Here is a 21,145-nt window from a genome sequence, read left to right as displayed (position 1 = left end):
ATAATCTACAATACTCCTGGAATAAATCCAACTTTATTATTATACAATTGCTGTATTTTATTTATTTTTGCTTAGGATTTTTGCCATTATGATCATCAATGAGATGGATTTATTTTCTGTCTTAGAAAATTCCTTGGCTTGGCGCCTGTGGCTCAAACGGCTAAGGCACCAGCCAAATACACCTGAGCTGACGGGTTCAAATCCAGCCTGGGCCTGCCAAACAACAATGATGCCTGCAACCAAAAAATACCCAGGTGTTGTGGTGGGCGCCTGTAATCCCAGCTACTTGGGAGGTGGAGGCAGGAGACGCGCTTGAGCCCAGGAGTTGGAGGTTGCTGTGAACTGTGACACCATGGCACTCTACCCAGGGCGACAGCTTGAGGCTCTGTCTCAAAAAGAAAAGAAAATTCCTTGTAGATGAAAAGTTATTCTAAACTGATAAAAAAGATCGGATGTGTTCTTTCTTTGTTTTCTGGAAGAGTTTATGTAAGCCAGGCATAATTGTTTTAAGATTTGACAGAATTTGGTGGTAAAATGTCTGCTCCTGAAATTTTCTTTTTGTGAATAATTTTAAATATTCAGTTTACACATACAGACCTATTCAACCATTCTATTATCTTTCATCTCTTTCTGTAAGTTGTAATTTTCAAGGCATTTTCTCCTTGCATTTAAATTTTCTACTTTTGAGTACAATATTATTTTATTAAATATCAGTAGGATCTGTAGCGTTGTACACTCTTTTGCTTGGTAATGCTTTTTACCTTCTTTCTTTTTGGCAAAGATTTACTAATTGTATTACTTTCTACAAAGAACCAACATTTGCCTTTGCTAATTTTCTTTATTTCCTACTTTTTCCATTAATTACTACTCTTATCTTTTATTATTTTCTTGCTTCTCCTTTGGGATTAGTTTACTATTCTTTTTCTAACTCTTTAAGATAGATAATTAGATCAATTATTTTCAATCTTTCTTCTTTCCTAACATAAACATTTAAAGCTCTGCCATTCTTGTAATCACAACTTTAGTTCCATGCCAAACATTTTGGCACATAATATTTTCATTATCACTCAAATTTAGTTAAAGCTATTTTCTAATTTCTATTTTGATCTATAATTTTTGGCCAAGAAATGCATTGCTAAATTTTCAAGTATATAGAGATTTTTTTAGTTACCTTTTTGTTCCTCATTTCTAACTTAATTGCTTTATGATCAGGAAATGTTGACCCATCAGTGGCCTCCTTCTGTAGATTTTTCCTGTGAGTTTGAAAAGTAAATTATTGGATGTTGTTCTGCATATATTCGCTAGATTAAATGTGCGGCTTGTGTTCAAGTGTTTTATACCTTTACTGATTTTTTTATTTGGTTGGCTTGTTCTATCAGTTATTTAGATGTGTTAAAACATTCTGCCGTGGTTGTGAATTTGTCTGTTTCTCCCCGTAGTTCTGTCAGTTTCTGCGTCTCCATTTTGAAGCTATGCTATATTTGGTTTGGACATGTTGAAACTGTTATGTTTTCTTGGTGGACTGGCTTATGTGGGTCACACGAAAGTTTTGAGGCAGACTGTGTGATGGTCCATTATTTCACTTCTAAGAGCACAGTTGACAGCGTCCTTTCTGATTCCCCTGTGCAAGTTTCACCCTGCAAGGCTTATCCGTGTTGCTGGGAGGGCCTCGTTTCTTTCCCTCTGTGCAGATTTTACATTTCTTGATTTGTGTGTATCTCAAAACTTTCATAACTTTTCATACTTCATATTAATATGAGGAAACTTATTTGTGTTAATAAAATTTTGTCTATGTGTCCTGTTAACTAATATTAATACAGGTATATAATAGTCCCCTATTATCCATGGGGGACATGTTCTAATCCCCAGTGGATGTTGGAAACCAGGAATAGTACCCAACTCTATAGCTAATGTGCCCCCCCACATCTGCATTCCTAAATAAACTTTGATTTATAAATTTGGTATAGTAAGAGACTAAAAAAATTAATAAAATAGGACAATAATAATATAGTGTAATAAAATTATGCAAATATAGTCTATCTCTCAAAATATCTTATTCTATGTAATATTTTAGGCCCCAGCTAACTGCACATGCACAATGTAAAACTGCAGATAAGGGGCAACGACTGTACCCCGTTTCTTTTGTTAGTTTCCCTGGAATAGCTCCTTTTCCTTCTTTTATTTTTAACCTGTTTTTGTTTCAAATATCTCTCATGATCTGGCCATCACTATTTTTTAATTGTGAGATGTAATTCTTTAACTCCCCTCTCTCAGAGATGGACAGATCTTCTAAACAAAAATTAAACAAAGATATGAGAGATTTAAATGAGACCTTAGAACAACTGTGCTTGATAGACATATATAGAACACTCCATCCCAAAGATAAAGAATATACATTTTTCTCGCCATCCCATGGAACATTCTCTAAAATTGATCATATCCTTGGATACAAAGCAAATCTCAGTAGAATCAAAAGAATTGAAATTGTACCTTGCATCTTTTCAGATCATAAGGCACGAAAAGTGGAACTTAATTCCAGCAATTACGCCTTAGAAAACAAACTTTTTTTAAGGAAGGAAAAAAATGTCATCACTAGGCAGTCTGACATGAAAATAAGAAAACAGAATGTAAACACAAGATGAATTATAAGAACTCCAGGAGGTAGCTAAGCTTCAAAGTTAATTTTCACTCTAAAACTTTCTGCCCAAGATTGGAATTCTGTTATCTACATGGTATGTAGTGGGCAGAAGATAAAACTCAGTATACCCTTGAGATGTTCTTCCAGCATAAAAACCTATATATATGGTGTGTATACATATGTCAATTTAGTAATAATTATATATTTGCACATTTATTTATGTTTATGGTTTAGGTCTTCACAGGGTGTAGTAGGGAGTGCTCTTTTTTGTATTCTCATTTTTTAAAGTTGTATAGCATTGCAGAGTATAAAGCTAACTTGATTTTTTTCTTTATTTAGAGATTTTTAGCTATTTAAATAATTTTCACTAAAGATACTGAAGTTATTTCCTTTTTTAGGTATTACAAACTACACTGGAACAGACATTTACATACTGCCTCTTTGTCCTTCGGCAAGAAGAGGGGCCGGTTAAATTTCTTGCCATGCAGAACCAGGGCAGTGTAGAGTTCATTTCACATACTGTGAACTTGTCCTCTGGGAAGAGAGCAGTTGGGAATGGACCATGGGTCATTATGTAAATTTTGAGAAAGACAAAAATCAAGAAACACAGTATTCACCTGGACAGAAACAAATTAAGCCCTCTCAGCAATGCCGATTGTCCAAGCAAGTTGAAACTTACATAGGTAAATCAGAAAGGGTGATGCTATTGACTGTGTTTCTTGGAAGTAAAATAATGGACATTCTGTCTCAAAACTTTCATAGTGACCCATCTATGTAGAAATTAACAATATCATAAACAGGGCATGTTAAAAGATTGAGGAAAATGGTGATTATTCAATTGGTGGTGTCATATCACTGCCTTAGGGGAGAGCTTTTGTAAGTCTAGCCAAATCTAAAAATTTATAAAACAATGATAAATTTGGGCATGTAAAATATGTAATTTCATAATTAGAAATTATAAAAATAAAATAAAGACGCGGCAATGAACTGGAACAATGTTATACGTAGCAAACATGACAAAGGACTGATTTCTCTACTATCCAAAGGGAAATTTCAAATTATTGAGGAAAATGTCAAGCAAAACAGCTCAAGGGAGAATTTGCAAAGTCTAACTACTTTCCTTTCTTTTGAGTTTTTATAATGTGCCAAATACTGAACTACTTAAGTCTAAGTTCTTATTTCTAGCAGAACCTATCATATAGGTAATATTATTGATCCCCATTTTGCAGAAAGGATATTATACCTCAGTTGATTAAATCAATTTCTGAAAGTTTCTCAGCTTATTAGTGATAAAGTATGGACTTATACTCAGTATTTTATAAATCAATTTTCTTTTCTTTTCTTTTTTTTTTTTTTTGAGACAGAGTCTCACTATGTAGCCCTCAGAAGAGTGCTGTGCTATCATAGCTCACAGCAACCTCCAACTCTTGGGCTCAAGCAATTCTCTGGGAGAAGTAACTGGGACTACAAGTGCCCACTACAATGCACAGTCATATTTTATTTTATTTTATTTTATTTGGTTGCATTTGTCATTATTGCTTAGCAGACCTGGGCTGAGTTAGAACCTGCCACCCTAGGCCCTTGCCAACTGAGCTGTGGGCGCTGCCCTATAGATCAGTTTTCTTAAGCACTTTCCTAAATAGTAGCCCCAGGCAAAAATAAATGAATAACCTGGAAATCATTGAGAAACAATTGGCCAACAGATACAGCAAAAGGTACTCAAATCTGCTTATAATTTAAAGAAGTGAGAAATTAAGTATATATATAAAATGTTGTACCTCTTAATGGACAAAGATTAAAAAATATTGAAAGTACTCTGGGAGGCCAAGTTGGGAGGATACCTTGAGCTCAGGAATTTGAGACCAGACTGAGGAAGAGTGAGATTCTGTCTCTACCAAGATAGAAAAATTAGCCAGGGATGGTATTGGGCACCTGTAGTCCCAGCTACTCAGGCAGATTCCTTGAATCCAGGAGTGTGAGGTTGCTGTGTACTAGCCAGATGCCATGTCACTCTAGCCTGGGCAATAAACTGAGCCTTAGTCTCAAAAAAAAAAAAAAAAGAAAAGAAAAATTGATCGTTCTTTATGAGAAGATGACATAACTGTAGTTCTCCTACACTGTTGATGTAAGTGTGATTATTTACATAAATCAGACAATCTCAGCCTTAATGTGCTTATCTCTAAAATGGGGCTGATACTTGGCAGAATTCGTGGGAACATTACATTCTAATACTGTACTTGAAAAATGTTAGCAAAATATCTAGCACATATTAAACGCATGATTAGCCATTATACAGTATTCCCTCTAAAATCCCTGAACATCCCCTCAAGTCCCTCGTCCACACACAAAAGACAACATCTTTGTATTTCTAGCAGAAGGAAAATGGTCAACATATCATCTATATATGAAGATAGAGACCCACAAACCCTCAGTAGCGTGTTGGATTTCTAGAATTACACAAGAATCTCCGCAGTGTATCCAGTTCCACAGCCCTTGCTCTAGATTTCCATTTCCATGCAAGTCAAAGCAGATAATAAACAGAACAACAGAGGCCAGGAGCTCCGTGACAATAATACATGGTGAAATCACTGACATTTTCTATGCTCAGTGGTGTGATAGTGTAGCCAAATTCTCCTCTTACTATTTCAGGGCACTGTTGGCTTTCTGGATTAAATAAGTTTAGAAATTCTAAATGTAAGTAAACAATACAAAAGTACCAAAGCTCTGTAATAATATCCTCCCTTTTCTAAATATTTACTAGCAACAGTGTTTAATTGAGAAAGATAATACTGACTTAAAGGTGGCCCCCAACCTTTTTGGCACCAGGAACAGCTGGTTTTATGGACGGACGACATCTGGGGATCAGGGGAATGGTTTGGGATGATTCAAGCACATTCCATCTCCACCTCGGATCACCAGGCGTTAGACTGTCATAAGCAGCTGCAGCCTGTATCCCTCTCACGTGAGGTTTACAGTAGGGTTCTCACGCCCACGACAATCTAATGTTACTGGTGACTGGCTGACAGGAGGAGGAGCTCAGGTGCTGATACAAGCAGTGGGGAGCAGCTGTAATTGCAGATGAAGCTTTGTTCCCTTAAGTGCTACTCACCTTCTGCTGTGCAGCCCAGTTCTTAACAGGCTGTGGATAGGCGCCAGTCTGTAGCCTGGGCAGCAGTTGGGAACTGCAGATCTAGTTTTGATGATTACCATGCGCAGAGCCATTGTGGCAATGTCTGTAATCAGTTTTTACAGCTAAAAATCTTCTCTTAGATACTATTCCCTCCAGGAGGACAAAGTCACCAGTATTCTGACTCATTGAATGGCAGCTGGTCTGTGATTCTTTTCTCATGAACGCTTTCCTAGTATTTCCAATCCGTGTGGTAGAATTTTATCTCCAATTTTTTAAAGAAACTTTACTGGTAGACCTTCTCTTTTATGTCCTTTTCTTTCTTATTTCTTTATATAACTATCGCTGTACGATAAACCTGACAAGATGACTTTGGCAGTTGTTGACCATCAGGGGAAATGATGTTTGTGTGGTTTGTCCACAGCACCTTTAACTGGACCGTCCCCTTCCTTTCTTCGCTGGCCTGTTTGATTCTGGCAGCGGCCACCGTCACTCTGTACTTCATTCCACTGCGGTACATCATTTTAATCTGGGGTAAGTTTGGCATGGTCCTTTTTTAGCAATCAATTCCAGGTAAGAACCAGTTACTCATTTTTAAAGTGCAACTATTACCTTTAAATGTACTCTTGTTGGCAATTAAACGTGAGATTAAGGAAAGCATTTTGGGAACAAAAACTTACAGGACCTCCCTGGAAAGGCCGGTTACATGAATGATCCGCATAGATATTTATAGGCCTCTTGCATAATTGCAGTAAAAATAAAACTGTGCTTGTACATGCCAGTTCCCTTTGGGCTTTCCTAGTCATAAATTCCCTGGAATAATATATTGCTCTGGCCCACTCACTTTATAGAAACCCTGTTCAAACAGTGAGCAAACACCTGCATCTTGCCCTTTAATATTATGTAAAAGTAGATCTGGCCACTGCCAGGTTACTCCTGACACTTCATCTCTCTTGGACAAAAGAAATAATTGACCTAACCCCACTCTTAAATCCAGAAGCAGTGAGGGGAAAGGGAGGAGGGGGGATTCTGTGACTACCTAACCACTGCCTGAGAAAAGAGGAAGTTATTATTTATCAGGGGAACTGCTATACCTATATAAAGTTGGAATGCTTAAAAAAAGAAAGCAGAAACGAGAATGGAAAACTGGATATAAATTTCATGACTTGATGTAATACTCAGGCTAGCAATTGAACAAACTATAAGCAGCTTTGTGACTATTGGTGTCTTGCTGGGTGGGCTGTGGACAGGGAGTATGCATTGCAGTCACTTAATTATTGCAGAAGCAGCCGGCCTTTATGCACAAAGAGTCTGTCAGTCCCGGTTTTCCATTACTTAGCTCCACCACTGCTGCTGAGCTCTCAACCATCGTCACGTCTAGGGACCGTCAGGTGTGAAGATGTTAGGGGAAATCACGAAGATGAGAAACTGTGTTGAGATGCGTTCACCTCGAAGCCAAAGCTGAGAGCCTGCAAATGCTGGGTGAAAGCTCCAACCTTTCTGAGACCATTAAATATAGCCCCTTTCACAGAGACCCCACAGAGGGAGAGGGCTGCTGACAGGGAAAGCCAAACCTGGACGTTCAGAAATGCGACAAGTCCTGGGAAAAACAGAATAAACTCGTATGTGTAAAATTACAGAAGTAGGGAGATTTTTCAGGGAGCATGGTCCACGACTGTATTCTGACTCCCTCTTTAGGGGTCCTCTGTAATACTTGATGACCTCGTCCTTGGAGAAAGTCTTATGTCTCTGCTTGGTTTTTGGTTGTTTACTTTTGTTGTTGTTGTATGTTTAGTCAGCTTACACCTTTTCAGTTATTTTGTCATAGTTTCTAAGTTAATCATTGTTGTTTCTCTATTATTCTGGTGCTTACTTGATTCCTATGCAGTTTCCTTTCACAAACACTAATAAATCTATCTATCTCCTTTCAGCTTCAATTTTGAGATTCCAATTCCTAGTTCTATGCACCCAAATCACTTTGACTTCTGATCTTATCCTCCAAATTCTTGGCAGCAGTTCAACAACTTTTTGCATCGACTTAATGAAATATTGGTTCATTTATTATTCACTTTATGGATAAAATTATTAATTGGCATGGAGTTAATTATGCTCTCCTGGGCCGACAGTGGGCTGACTGTAACCCTTTGAGCTCTTATACTCTGGTTGTCTGGTTGTTTGGTTTTGTGTTTGACAGGAGTTTGTAGTTGTATTCCTGAGATTACTGTGGATAATGCAGTCAAAATCCTTCATAATCAACAGGTTATCTATTGCTGCCTCTTACACTGTAAGGCCTGCCACACCATCTTGGAATATTCTCTGCAATTTTATTAGGGATTATTCTTTTCTTTCTTTCTTTCTTTTTTTTTTTTTTTTTTTTGGAGATACAGTTTCACTATGTCACCCTTAGTAGAAGTGCTGTGGCGTCACAGCTCATAGCAACCTCCAACTCTTGGGCTTAAGCCATTCTCTTGCCTCAGCCTCCCAAGTAGCTGGGACTACAGGCACTCACCACAACGCCCAGGTATTTTTTTGTTGTAGTTGTCATTGTTTAGCTGGCTTGGGCCAGGTTTGAACCTGCTACCCTCAGCGTATGTGGCTGGCTCCATAACCACGGTGCTGAGCCGGGGATTATTCTCTTCTAAGACAATTTAGTTATTCTAAGGGGCCCAGGATGTTCTTTTGCACATCTCTTACATGACCGTATTCCCTGCTGTGAGACTCTCACCTAGTAGAACAGAAAGTTATATGTCTTGAACTTCTAGTGTTCCTTTTAACTCTGTTAAGATCAGAAAACTTCCCTTATCCTGTGTTATTTATTATTTTCATTGAATCCTAAAAATGAGATCCTCAGTCTTTTTATGTTTATAATTCCTTGGAAAAAAGATTTAACTATAAGTACTATATTTCCATATTCTGTATACCCAAATATTATTTTTGTAAAATATTCCTGGCCCCCTCAAATCATGATAAGGTTCTAACAGGTGAGATGCTTTTGTTTTCTGCTTTAGCCCTATAATTCCTAGTGCAGCAACCTACAGGTAAAAGATATTTTACGTGTGAATGGGTCTGCATGCTTAAGATCTGCATTCTATGGAGGTGACATTTTGTTGGCCACCACCTTTCTTGGGTAAGAATGCGACTTTGGGAAATTAACTGAGAAGTAGATTTTAAGAAGGCTACCTGACATTTCTTTTAGGAAACATTATTTGAATCTGAGTCACTTATTTGATGTATATATTTCCAGAAGGCAGAGAATTTCTTAGGACAGACCCCATGTGGCTTTTCCATCCTCTTGAGAAATTTCCCATATTCCTTCTATTCTATTCTTCATCACAGACGTTTTAATTATAGTTTTTCAGTCCTTTCTAAGCCACTCCTACTTTTTCAATGTAGATATGACTTCTCCAAGCTAAACTCTGGGCTTTTTGCAAGAAGGGATCATGACTTATTTACCTTTGTATCATCATTTGATGGCTCAGTGTCTCTTACATGGACGATGATTGGGGTTTGGGAATCTCTGCCCCACCCAACCAATGTATTACACTTGGAACTACATGCCAGGTCACTCATACAAATACCTCAAAAACTGCTATGATTATGTTTTGAAAACTCATTCTCAAATGACCAAATGCAAAGCAACCATGCAGTTTTTTATCCCTTCTGACTTTCTCTAAGTCCGGGGTCCTCAAACTTTTTAAACAGGGGGCCAGTTCACTGTCCCTCAGACCATTGGAGGGCTGGACTGAGGGCCCTGGGACAAGTCGGCTGCTAAGCAGGACAGGCAGAGGCGGCAAAAACACCCAGTGGGCCGGATACATGTCCTAGGTGGGCCTCATGTGGCCCGCAGGCTGTAGTTTGAGGATGCCTGTGTGATGTTTTTCTTATTTTTGTTTCTTTTTCTGGAGACCTCATTCTAGCCCACTGATCAGTCTTCAATACGTGGGTCATTATGAAAGTTTTCAGATATACAAAATCCATGCAGATAGAAACAAATGAAGCCCTCTCGGCAGCACTGATACTTGCCCCGGTGAATCAGAAAGGATTCTGTGAACTGTGTTTCTTGGAAGTGAAATAACAGACCATAAGACAGTCTGTCTCAAAATTTTTGTAGTAACCTAAGTATAGGATCATTCAATGATTGTATATTTTTAAAATGTTATCCTTTGGTATTTAAATTTAACTTGATTTTGTTGTTGTTGTTTTTCCGCAGTTTTTGGATAAAAAAATTTTATCCAAATATATTTTTGGATATACTGTATCATATAGATTAAAACAAAATCTAAAGGTGTATCTAGCATGCTACCAGATGAAGCCATGATGTCCCAATTTGGGTGTGTGGTCACATGCCCGATAGGACCAAGACTCTTTTCTGTCTTTGTCTTCTTGACAACAGTAATGATGTTAGCCCTCTACATCGTTGGTGCATTTCAGGTACAAAACACTTCTGCCTCTACTATCCAATGTCACTGTCCCATCAATCCAGGAAACCATATAGGGCAGGTGCTTATAATTCAAATTTTAATATAAGAAATCTGAGGGACAGGAAAGTTGAGTGAGTTACCCAAAATCACACAAGTGATCATGAAGCCAGAACTGGACCCCCAGTGGTCCTGCATCATAATAACTCTGTTTTCTTGCTGTGTAAAGATGACCAAGGAGTTTACCACTTCCTGTTGACACTATAGATAATATGACAGAATTACTGAAACATTTGAGCCTGAGGCACCTTAATAAATAAGGTGTACTTTTGAAACACACAATCTGAGAGCCTTGTAATTTTTATTCTATTTTTTTCCATCATAGACAGTCTCGGTGCATTGTGGACTACTCTTGCCCTTATTGGCGCATCCGAGCTACTGTGAAGGTTTATAATCTTCTCAGTCACTAAGAATGCAGTGTTTTGATCGGCGATGATATTATCCCTGCCTTGCTGCTCATTGTAAAGACTCCAGATGCGCACACTATATATAATTAACAATAGAAGATATATCTTTTCTCAATACGTCTTTGTCTCCCTTCATCATTTTGCCTTGTCTGTTTTCTTTTGCCAAAAAGCCCATGCTACAATTAAATGTCTTTAGAATAACACAGCGAGAGTATTTTAGTGTAAAGGAACGCTTGGGGGAATTTTAGCGAGAAACATGAAGCTTGCTGTGGGGGTAGAGGGAAGAAAGGCAGAGTGCAGCTTTGACTTGAACGAAAGGGATCGTTTTTTGCTACGGACCTTCCCCAGCCCGGCCACCAAGCCACCATTTACTCATGAACAATGGCCAGCTCCCATTTGCAAAGCAGATGTAAATCTGACCCTCCAAAGAAATAACTGGAGGTTGTCATTGTGTCAGGTATAATGCCATGCGGGAAGCCTCGTCCTCAGATGAAAGCAAAGTAATATTTAATGAACAACAACAAAAAAACACACATCAAACCTTTTGTGTGTTGGGGACTACTGAACGGTTAAATGTTACCTTGGCTTCTGAGTAAGAGCCATTCAGAGCACAGCGAAGCTAAGAATTCATTCGGCGTCATTGGGAGTGACAGCCCTTCAGATATGATCCTTGTTAAACAAGCACCCTGTGGCAAAACTTCAGAAGGCCACCTAGTCTTTCTGTTTCTAAAACTCAACATGAAAAAAGGGTTGACATTTGGTGAAAAGACCATACAGCTTATGAGCTCTTGATACAAGCAAAGCAGCTCCAAGGAACAGGGAGAAGGTAAAATGTGGTGGAGAAGAACTCCTCTCTGAAGAGGCAACGGACAATCAGCAAAGCCTCTTCTCCAGGAGCCCAGAGTGCAGCCACCAAAGAGGGCTGCTCTACGGTGCATTGACATCGTAAATGCTGAGCCCCCTTCCAGTTAGCATCGCCCTTGTCCTAAATTAGCACGTACTCCCCTGCCCAGACAATCCCACGCACCCGCGTTGCGGCCCATAAATTAAGCTAGCAACCATAGTAAGATAATTTTCCAATAATAACTTTTCACAGTTTCCTGCAGCATCCAAGTACAATCAACATGTCAAGTTCTGTTCTGCTGTGAGGGAAAAGAAACCTGTGAAAATGAGTTGGAGGTGGGGGGAGACAGATGACTGCGGTTTCTTCATAACAACAGAAAAACAACTCCCGCTTTCCATCTCCCACTGCTGTGTCTGGTCCAGAGCTTCCAAGCAGGGACTTGTTTGGGCTAATGAAGGCCTTTTCCCATCTGGGACGTTTGTTTTCATAGCAGAGGAGACTGTTAATCAGCGCATTCCAAAAAAAGCCCATGCGCTCCCCAGTTTGAGCGCGTGTTTCTTCGCCCTGCCGCTGGGATTGTAATGGGATTTTCACAGCTGAAGGAGGCAGAGCCCGTCCTCACCAGCAGCCCCCTCTGCCTCCAGGAAGAGGCATTTGTGAATGATTCCACATGACAGCAACATGTGCATGACTTGAGGTCTGGTAATTGTTTTCACACTAATTTTTACTTGTGAACCCCCCTCCTACCTCCATTCAGGCAAGTTTTTAAAGATGGATGGATAGATGGGTAAAGAGATCTCTGTTGTCTCTTTTTCAGGAATAAATAAATTTACTAAGAAGCTTCGAAATCCCTATTCCATTGACAATAATGAGCTACTAGACTTCCTCTCCAGGGCACCGTCTGATGTTCAAAAGGTATGTAACGAATGGTCACCACCAACAGGGGCCCCTAGCTGCAGTCTGGCCAGCCTCCGAGCCAGAGGAGCACAAGGTCTTGCTTTTGTGAGTAATTGAGATAAGGAGCCAGAAAATCCTTAAAGAGGCCTGGCTTGCAGGGAGGTGGCAGGAAAACCTTTGTCTAAAGAAAGAGATGATGGGAGAAAATTATTCTGAAAAAGAGCTACTTAAGGATGATCGGGAACTCATACCGCGTCGCTACCCTGCACGGGTTTTGTCCCTCTGTGATTGTTTGCCTCCCTATAGGGGATGAGATGGGCTCAGTGGGCAGAATCACATGCACTCCAAAAGCTGGGGCGTGTGGGTTATTGTCTTCCTTTTCTGGGTGGCAGGCATTTTAGGGGATGTAAGGGGGCAAGAGGATTATTCTTTTTATTCTCCTTAGCCCTGATTATCTCTTAGGCCTCCTTTCTCTCCCCTTTTCTCTAAAGACATAGGGAAGTCGAGGGCAAAGCCCCCACTTGCTCTTATAGAAGCAGAGATGGTCTGAAATAATTTGAAATCAATTGAAAACATTATTCACAGGTAATGGTCACATAGTCTCATTTCTGTGGATACACAGAGATTAAGGAAAGCAACAATGCCAGAAAGCCTTGTGGTGTAGCTCGATCCAGCCCCTGCAGATCTGACTGCTTCTAACTCCAGAGGAAGGGGGCCAGGCAGCAATTTCTCTAATGGAGAAAAGCCATCGTTGAATAGGTAGAAGAGGAGACCACCACATGAAATATCCCCAAGATGATCACAGACACAGTCTGTTGTTCTTTGAGAGAATCCCAAATCAAGTATCGATTTTTATCTCTAGGCCACTGTAATATATTTGGTTCCTGAAAGCTCCAGGTGGACAGCAGGGACATGGGGCTCAAACTTAAGAGTGTCTTTCCCCTTCCTTCCATGTTGAAGAGATTGAAATGGATGCAGTCATGGAATTCTTTTCTTTAACCTTATCTTGTGATATAATTAGCTGTGAGATACATTCAATCAAGATAACTTTATTCTGTAACATTTGCATTACATAGTTTAAAAATAATAACCTGGCCTATGGTATGTGTTTTCACTGAAGATTGACAGGTGTAGATAGCATCCTCTGCTCCTCTTGGGGGGTACCCCCACAAAATCCTGGAAAGAAAGGAGTTCTTGTTTGTGTGTTTGTGATGCCTTAAGTGATTAGGCATCATGTCCTTGGAAGTTTGGCACAAATGCTAAAAATAGGGGCCCATGTGGTCTGTAATACAGTATTTTTCAGTAAGCCCATTCCATAAGCAGCCCATAAAAGCCAGCACACCAAAGTGGTGTGTTTATAACATATCACTTGGGTCACAGTGTGAGTTCACGCTATATCCTCCAATAGAAATTTCCATCCAGCCCCCTAAGGATTGTCTGTACACAGTCCAGGCCCAGCCCTCATAGTGGTCATCCAGTTGGAGTTGGTGTGAACACAGAGAGATGCAACAGAAGAACATTCCAGAAAGATGCAGAGTATACTGGTGAGGTCCCCCAGGCATCAGGAGGGGCGCTTTCTGATAACGCAGTGACAGTTTGCCACTAGGGACTCTCCAGCACTCGTGTTTATCACAGATGTTTTAACCATTACATTGCAAATAAAATGAATTTTTAAGAGAAATCTTTAGTAAGTCTGGGCCCCAGTATCAATTTCAGCATATTTTCTTTCTCACGCAAAATAAATGTATGTAACTTGCTGAGATGTTTTCCCAGAGACCTTTTTTTATTTTTTGCGAGTTTTTTTTTAGATATTTTTAAAAGGAATAATTCCCAGTAAGTTGCTGTATCATATACTAAGATAAACATTCCCAAGAGGCAATTGTGAAGCTTGCCTATGATTGAAAAGTGGCACACACGGAACCAGGACCATCTAGCAGTGCCCAGAGCAGGTAGAGACCCGAGCCTCTCATTAGAAAAAAATCTGCTTTTAATATTTTGGTTTCGAGAAATGATGCATGACTTCTCAAATCCTTCCTGCAATTAATCCCTCCATGTTCCTGTGTTTAGAAAATGATTCATTACCTTTGAACCTTCCTTCCTTTGCCTTGGTTTGTCCTTGGGGAGCCATTAGCACACGCTGTGGTGAGCTAGGGTTACCTAACCGCCAGCATCACGTCTGTTTGTTTTCACAGGTGCAGTACTCGGAGCTGAAAGTCTGCAGCAGCCACAGCCCCGTGCGGAAGAAGCGCAGCGCTCCCTAGGGCACGCACCGACTCCGGCACCGCACCCGATATGTGTTTGGTTGATGAGACCAATGTTAGGGTTGTGCAGCGGTACCCGCAGTGTCCTTCTGAGAGGCGTGCTGCAGGGCCCCCTCTCTGGAGCCTACCCCCATCTTTCCCATGCACAGACGCACGTATGTGTGAGCGCACATCCCGTGCGTGGGCGTCCCACTTGCACAGAGGATCAGCCCTGCAAAAAAAAAAAAAAAAATCAATCCTGCAACTGGGAAGAGCGAGCATTCACATGACATAGGAGGTGAAGCAGGGTCGCCATGGGTCTGAACATCCTCCTTGAGAACAGCCAGGTGCCGCCTTGGTTTCCGGAGTGACTTTGAACTTGTTCTCACACCTCCAGCAGATTCTCAGTAAAATGCAGGTATTTCCACTCCCCACCCTCACACTCCTTTCAGATGACTATTCACCTGAGTAAGTTTCTTCTGAGTGAACAAGTCTGTGACAGCCATCATCTGCCCAAATGATGTATATCGTAAAGAGATATTTTAATAATTACCAAAATTATCCCAAATCTTTAGGAGCATTTCACCTGTGGTTATTAGGGATGTTCATGCACTTTTTTGATGAAGCCCTCGGTGCTGGATGCCAGCCTGTGTCATGGCCATTGCTGGCAGTGGCTGCCCCAGGAGGGTCTCCAGGGATCGCACACTCAAAGAGTGTGTATTTCATGAAAGCCTTTGGTTGCCTTCAAATGTCCTTCCTTCTGATTTTAGTTTTTGCTTATTTCCAGAATAAAATGTCAACATGTACTTTTGGAAAGGCCAGGAAGGGGATGAATGAATCAATTCTCTTAAGTGTTTTGAAAGATGAAGGACCTGAAGACCAAGGGTCTAATAAATGAAGCTGCTTACCCAGTTATCATAAGCATTTCATTTCCCTGAATGTTTTGAGCAGATAGTAAGGATCCTTTGGCCATCTAAATCACAAGGAGCTACATACAATCACTGTTATTTCAGAATCTTATTCCTAGACAAAAGCACCACCCCAAAGTTCTCCTTTGATGCCACCGGTCTCCTGCACACCCCACTATTCCAGCGTACTCCCTGCCAAGTAAAAACACCCTGATTTTATACATATACAAAATATGTACAAATATCTGTCCATTCAAGTGATATTTAAGTTTCAAAGACTGTATTTTGTCGACACATACTTTGTGCAGTTTATATATATGTGTATTATAAAGGAAAGTTAAGGTAAAAAAGATCTGATTTAAGAGTTTACTATTTTTTTTTGTCTCTGGGTTGTAATTTAATAATTTTCAAACAAAATGTTTATGGAAAATGCCAAAGATTCTAAACCTTATCATCCCGTGTCTGTTTTTCTTCATGTTGTATCTCCCTGGGTTGCTTTCTGGCTGAGCCAGATTTCTGCATGATTTGATTTACTTCAAGTTAATGAAGCTGACTGGAAAAGAGCCTTGCAGAAATTATAAAAGCTCCAGTAAATCTCTTAGTTGTACATACAATAGATACCCAAGAACCTCTTTTGTTAAACCAGTTACTCAATCTTCTGTGTAAACAATGCCTCATTGTCTTGGTCCTAAGCATCACGTAGTTTATCATAGTCTGTCATTTTGTAACGACCTAACTCAGACATTTTTAAACAGACATGTGAGATCTGATCAGTCATTTGAATGAAAACTTCCAGCAGCAAAATAACCCCTTATTTATTTAAAAGTGGAACCAATACTTTATTGTTGTTCTTTTGCTATAGAATTTCAGAATGAAATAATTTGCCTGAAGAGGCCGGCATCATTAGATAGACTTATTTCTTCTGTAGCTGGGATGGAAATTCTCAGCACACTAAGTTTAGGACCCAAACACCAGCTGGGGTATAAGAATGGAACCGAATCAACCTTTAATAAACTGTATGTATAAAACAATTGTTAATCGATTAAGTAGACCTTGGATGTTAAAAAGACATGTTAGTTGTAAGTGACATATTAAGATTTATGCAAGTAATCAGGAACTTTTAGGAAAGATTCCAGAATGCTTTAGATAAAATTTATGGATTATGGACTCACAGTATGATAATTAAAGATAATTAAGTAGGAATGTTGAAGTTTTGCCAAGGTTTCCTGGCTCTCTTCTCAAACCTCATATGCCCATCGCTAGCCCTGCCTGGATATCTTACAGGCACCTACACTCAGAGGATCAGAAACTAAACATCTCTTTCTCCCGGTCTTCAGAACCCCAACTGCCATAATCTCCTTCCAGCTTTCTTATTTGGCATGGGCATGTTCTGGGCCAGCACCCTGTTATCATCATCTTTTTTGTTCCTTATCGTTTTGTCCTCATCTCCCAACCCATAAACTCTAGTACAGTCTCATACTTGTGGGATGTTATCTGCTTCTCTTGTGCTATCTGTGTGCAATCTATTCTGATTGCCACCACCCAAGTTGAGGCCTCTTAAAAGTCATGGCCATGGTGCCCGTTGCCTTATGCCAAGTTAATACTCATTCAGACTTTTCACTTTGAATTAGCTCTCCCTAATTTCTGCCCAAATAAATTCTACACTCCTTCAAAACATTCTAGTCTCTTGCCCTAAAGAGGCTCGGTTGGTCTTTTGAGTGAATTTGGTTCCACCTTCCTCTCTTGCACCCTCACATCTTACATATTCTGACGCCTGCAATATTCTGCAATAGGTGATAAGAGGCCTTCATCACTGTCCTCCCCTGGATGGCCCATCCTAACTGGCACCTAATAGATACTCAGGAAATACATGTTTAACAGTGTCATACATGATTTGTGTTTCTCTGCCTTTTTGGATACTGCTGTCAGAACAGAAGGCTGAACTGGACAGACTAGTGAGGTCTATCTTAGGGAATAATTTCTTTCATGAAGAGCTTATTTTGTGTATTATTTATAATTCATGGATATAAAAAATAATGTCTTAAATTTGGAGAGGTTTATACCTATGTGTCAAAGGAAAATATGTTTATTTTCTTCCCTTGGGTGGTGAAATAATGTTTTGATTCCTTTTTCTTATAATTTGTCATTCAGCAAACACGTATGCTGATAATATAGTTGAGCAAAATGGACTATCTTCCCTCGGTAGAGCTGAACACATTCAGGCGATGGCACGATGTGCTCGGATTCAAGTTTGAAAAAGATCATTCTAGCTGCAGTGGCTAGACTAGCAATTATGAATGTTCAGAGAAGAATTATAAACCGCTTATAGTATTCCTAATAAATGGTATCCTGCACTTTCAAATAGTGACACTGAAAAAGAATGTGTTCCATGAAATTGGGAGATAGGAGATAAATTGAGTAGGACTTGACTCTTCCTTCACTAAGGGGGACGAGGGAGAGAGCAGAGTCAAGGATGGGTCCGTCTTCCTATTGCCAGTCTAGGAAGATGTGTTTCCTTTTGCTGAAGGAGAGAACTCTAAGAGCACCCATGGGAGGAATGACATGTGCCCAGTTTTAGTGCTGAATCTGAGGTTTCTGAAGAGTCTCCAAATGGAAATACCAAAGAGGTAGTAGAATTACAGATATGGTTCTTAGAGAAGAAATACACTGTACTTTAGATATAGGTACGTATACATTTCAAGACAAACATTGCGTAGAAAAGTAATTGAACCTTGAACTTAACACTCAAAGTTATGTAAATGAGTTGGTTAAGAATGTTAATAGAAACAGGAGTTACTAGAGAGGAGAAAACCAGTAAGTAAGTCTGTGCTGTACCAGAATTCAAGGACAGAGCACGTTTTAAGAAAGCAGGTGTGGTCAATATTGTCAAATCCTAGCTTGGCGCCCAGTGGTTATGATGCCAACCACATGCAGTAAGGGTTGTGGGTTCAAACCAGGCCCAGGCCAGCTAAACAACAATGACAGCTGCAACCAAAAAATAGCCAGAGTTTGCGGCGGGTGTTTGTAGTCCCAGCTACTTGGGAGGCTGAGGGAAGAGAATTGCTTAAGCCCAAGAGTTTGAGGTTGCTGTGAGCTGTGATACCACAGCACTCTACCCAGGGCAACATAGTGAGACTCTGTCTTAAAATACATATTGTCAAATCCCATTGAGGTCACATGTAGAGTCCAGAACAATGACCTTGAATGACATGGTAGTCAGTGGGCCCTTGTCAGTGAGTCATTTCAGTGGAGTGGTTAGAATGGAAATAAATCATATTGGGTTGAGATGAGAATGGATGTAGGTAACTCTTGAAAAGTTCAATTGTGAAGGAGAATGGAAAGAGAGGGCAGGGACTAGGAATGAAAGAATGTATCTGGGATGATTTCAGAAAGGAAAAAGACTTAGATGTTTCATGACCTCATTGTACAACTATTGGCCACAGAGAATTCTTCATGGATATAAGATGGAGTCAGCCATATTCACTACTTAAAATTATGCTCTGTCAAAACCGACCTCTCTTTTATGTAGTAGAAACCTTATGGCAACAGAAGAAAAATGAAAATAAAAAATCTTCTGAAAACATGTTGGGTAGTAATTGGTATTTGAATGAAAGCTGATATCCTGAAGGGGTCTAAAAAATGGCTTAAAGCACATTACCTGTTGTCTAAAGCTGGCTGCTATTCTATCCTGGCATCTCAATGTAATGATTTACATGGATACGCAAGCAGATAAGAATGTTAATATTTTATAGCACTCATCAGCTGCAGCCTGATATCTTCTCAGGAATTCAATATTCTCATGAAACCAGTACCTGGATCAAAAAAATCAATGCTCCCAGCCTCTGCTGTGTTCTTTTTCAGTTGCTACCTGCTATGATCTGAATATTTCTGTTCTCTTAAAGTTCCTGTGTTGAAATCCTAACCCCCAGAGTGATGGTCTTAGAAGGTGGGGCCTTTGAGAGGTGGTTATGTCAGGAGGGTGAATTGGAGCCCCTCTAAAAAAAGACCCAAGAGAGCACTCTTAACCCTTCCTGCACATGAGGTTAGAGCAGTTTTTATCATACAGGACACTTGAACCTATAGTTAAACTTCACAGCACACTTAAATTATGTTGATCAAAAAGAAAGTAAGCAAAAAGAATATACTTAGTGTGTGAAATTCTTTCTAAAATAATTAATGATCTTTAAACATTTTTGAGGCATACCTAAGATCCTCTTATGGCACAGTGGCTGAAAATCACTGGGTTGGAGTCAGAAGAACGCTGGCTGTGAGGAAGTGGGCCCTGACCAGATACAAATCTGCTTGCCTTGATCTTGGACTTCCCAGCCTCTAGAACTCTGGGAAATTAATTTCTATTGCTTACAAGGCACCCAGTTTATGGTATTTTGTTACAGTTACCTGAGTGGACTAAGACAGTACCCCTTAAGGGTATGTAACAGAGTTTCTCAAACTTGGAACTGTTGACATTTGGGGGCAGGTTAGGGTTATTCATTGTGAAGTAATGGGACGCATAGCTATGTAGGGATGTTTAGTGGCGTCCCTGACCTCTGCTGTTAGATTCCAGTAGTGCCCCCTGCACCAAGTCATGACAGTGAAAAATATCTCCAGATGTTGTTGCCAAATGCCCCCTGGGGTTGCAGGAGTATTTGGCAAAGCCACCTCTAGTTGAAAACTACTGGTATATCCTGTTCTTTATGTTACCAAGACCCAAAACAGAGGGCCACCCTCAGGTGAGCTGTCACTTAGTCTTGTCCTCCTCCACTGTGGTGACTTGACAACAGCTAAAGTCCAGAGAAACTTTGGAGTGCAAAGCAATATTCAGTACGCTCACTGCCTGTAAGTTCTGAAATCCAGGTTGTCCCTGAGTCTGGATCCTGGAATATTTCACTTCTTATTCCATCTGCCCTAGGTTCTACTACCCTCTGCTAATGGACTTGTACATTGATTCAACCACTTTGGAAAACTGTTGGGAGCACTGATTGTTTATTAAGCTGCACACACACCTACCCTATGACTCCTTTGGGGTGTTCTGATTACTTATTGAATCATTTCTATTTATCCTTGTTTAAAAAGATATTTGAAGTAGCCTTAAAACTACATTAGTACATTAATAACCTTGTACATTCAGTGGCATATTATAGCTAAAAATAAGATCCATTATTTCCTTGAGCTGTATAATGAGTAAGTTGAGTACTTAGGTTTTATAATGTATGTTCTTATAATTTTTATATGATTCCAAATAAGTTCATATGTTGTGACTGTTATGACTATGAAGTCTCTTGTAAGCTATTATATATACACTCAGTATTTTTTTTTTTTCTTACAATGTATTATTTGAAGAAAACTTTTTTTTTGGTCCTGTAGAGCAGCGATTCTCAACCTGTGGATTGGGACCCCTTTGGTGGTTGAACGACCATTTCACAGGGTTACCTAATATCAGATATTTACATTAAGATTCATAACAGGAGCAAAAATACAGTTATGAAGTAGCAACAAAAATAATTTTATGGGTGGGGTCACCACAACATGAGAAACTGTATTAGAGGGTCTCAGCGTTAGGAAGGTTGAGAACCACTGTTGTCGAGTGTCTGACCACTTCAGTTTTG

The 21,145-nt window shown here is 39.8% G+C and overlaps 1 protein-coding gene across 4 annotated transcripts in view; it reads left to right on the top strand.

Annotated features, from left to right (window-relative positions):
* Positions 1 to 18,493, top strand: part of MCTP2 (multiple C2 and transmembrane domain containing 2) — a 183,726-nt gene extending 165,233 nt beyond the window's left edge. For 2 of the 4 annotated variants that reach the window (XM_012804444.2, XM_003788814.3), the window contains 3 exons: positions 6,190 to 6,299; positions 12,312 to 12,409; positions 14,584 to 18,493. In XM_012804444.2, the coding sequence (XP_012659898.1) occupies positions 6,190 to 6,299; positions 12,312 to 12,409; positions 14,584 to 14,652 (277 nt within the window). In that variant the 3' untranslated portion in view covers positions 14,653 to 18,493. Of the gene's footprint in view, positions 1 to 6,189; positions 6,300 to 12,311; positions 12,737 to 14,583 lie in introns of those variants that run through there. The other 2 variants (XM_023512681.1, XM_023512682.1) reach the window with 1 other exon arrangement.
* Positions 18,494 to 21,145: the final 2,652 nt, after the last annotated feature.

Source organism: Otolemur garnettii, unplaced genomic scaffold (genome assembly GCF_000181295.1).
Source record: "Otolemur garnettii isolate 467f Iridium unplaced genomic scaffold, OtoGar3 scaffold00029, whole genome shotgun sequence".
NCBI classification, from domain to species: domain Eukaryota; kingdom Metazoa; phylum Chordata; class Mammalia; order Primates; family Galagidae; genus Otolemur; species Otolemur garnettii.
Note: the sequence above shows the minus strand (reverse complement) of the source record. Positions and strands in the feature narration are given on the sequence as shown.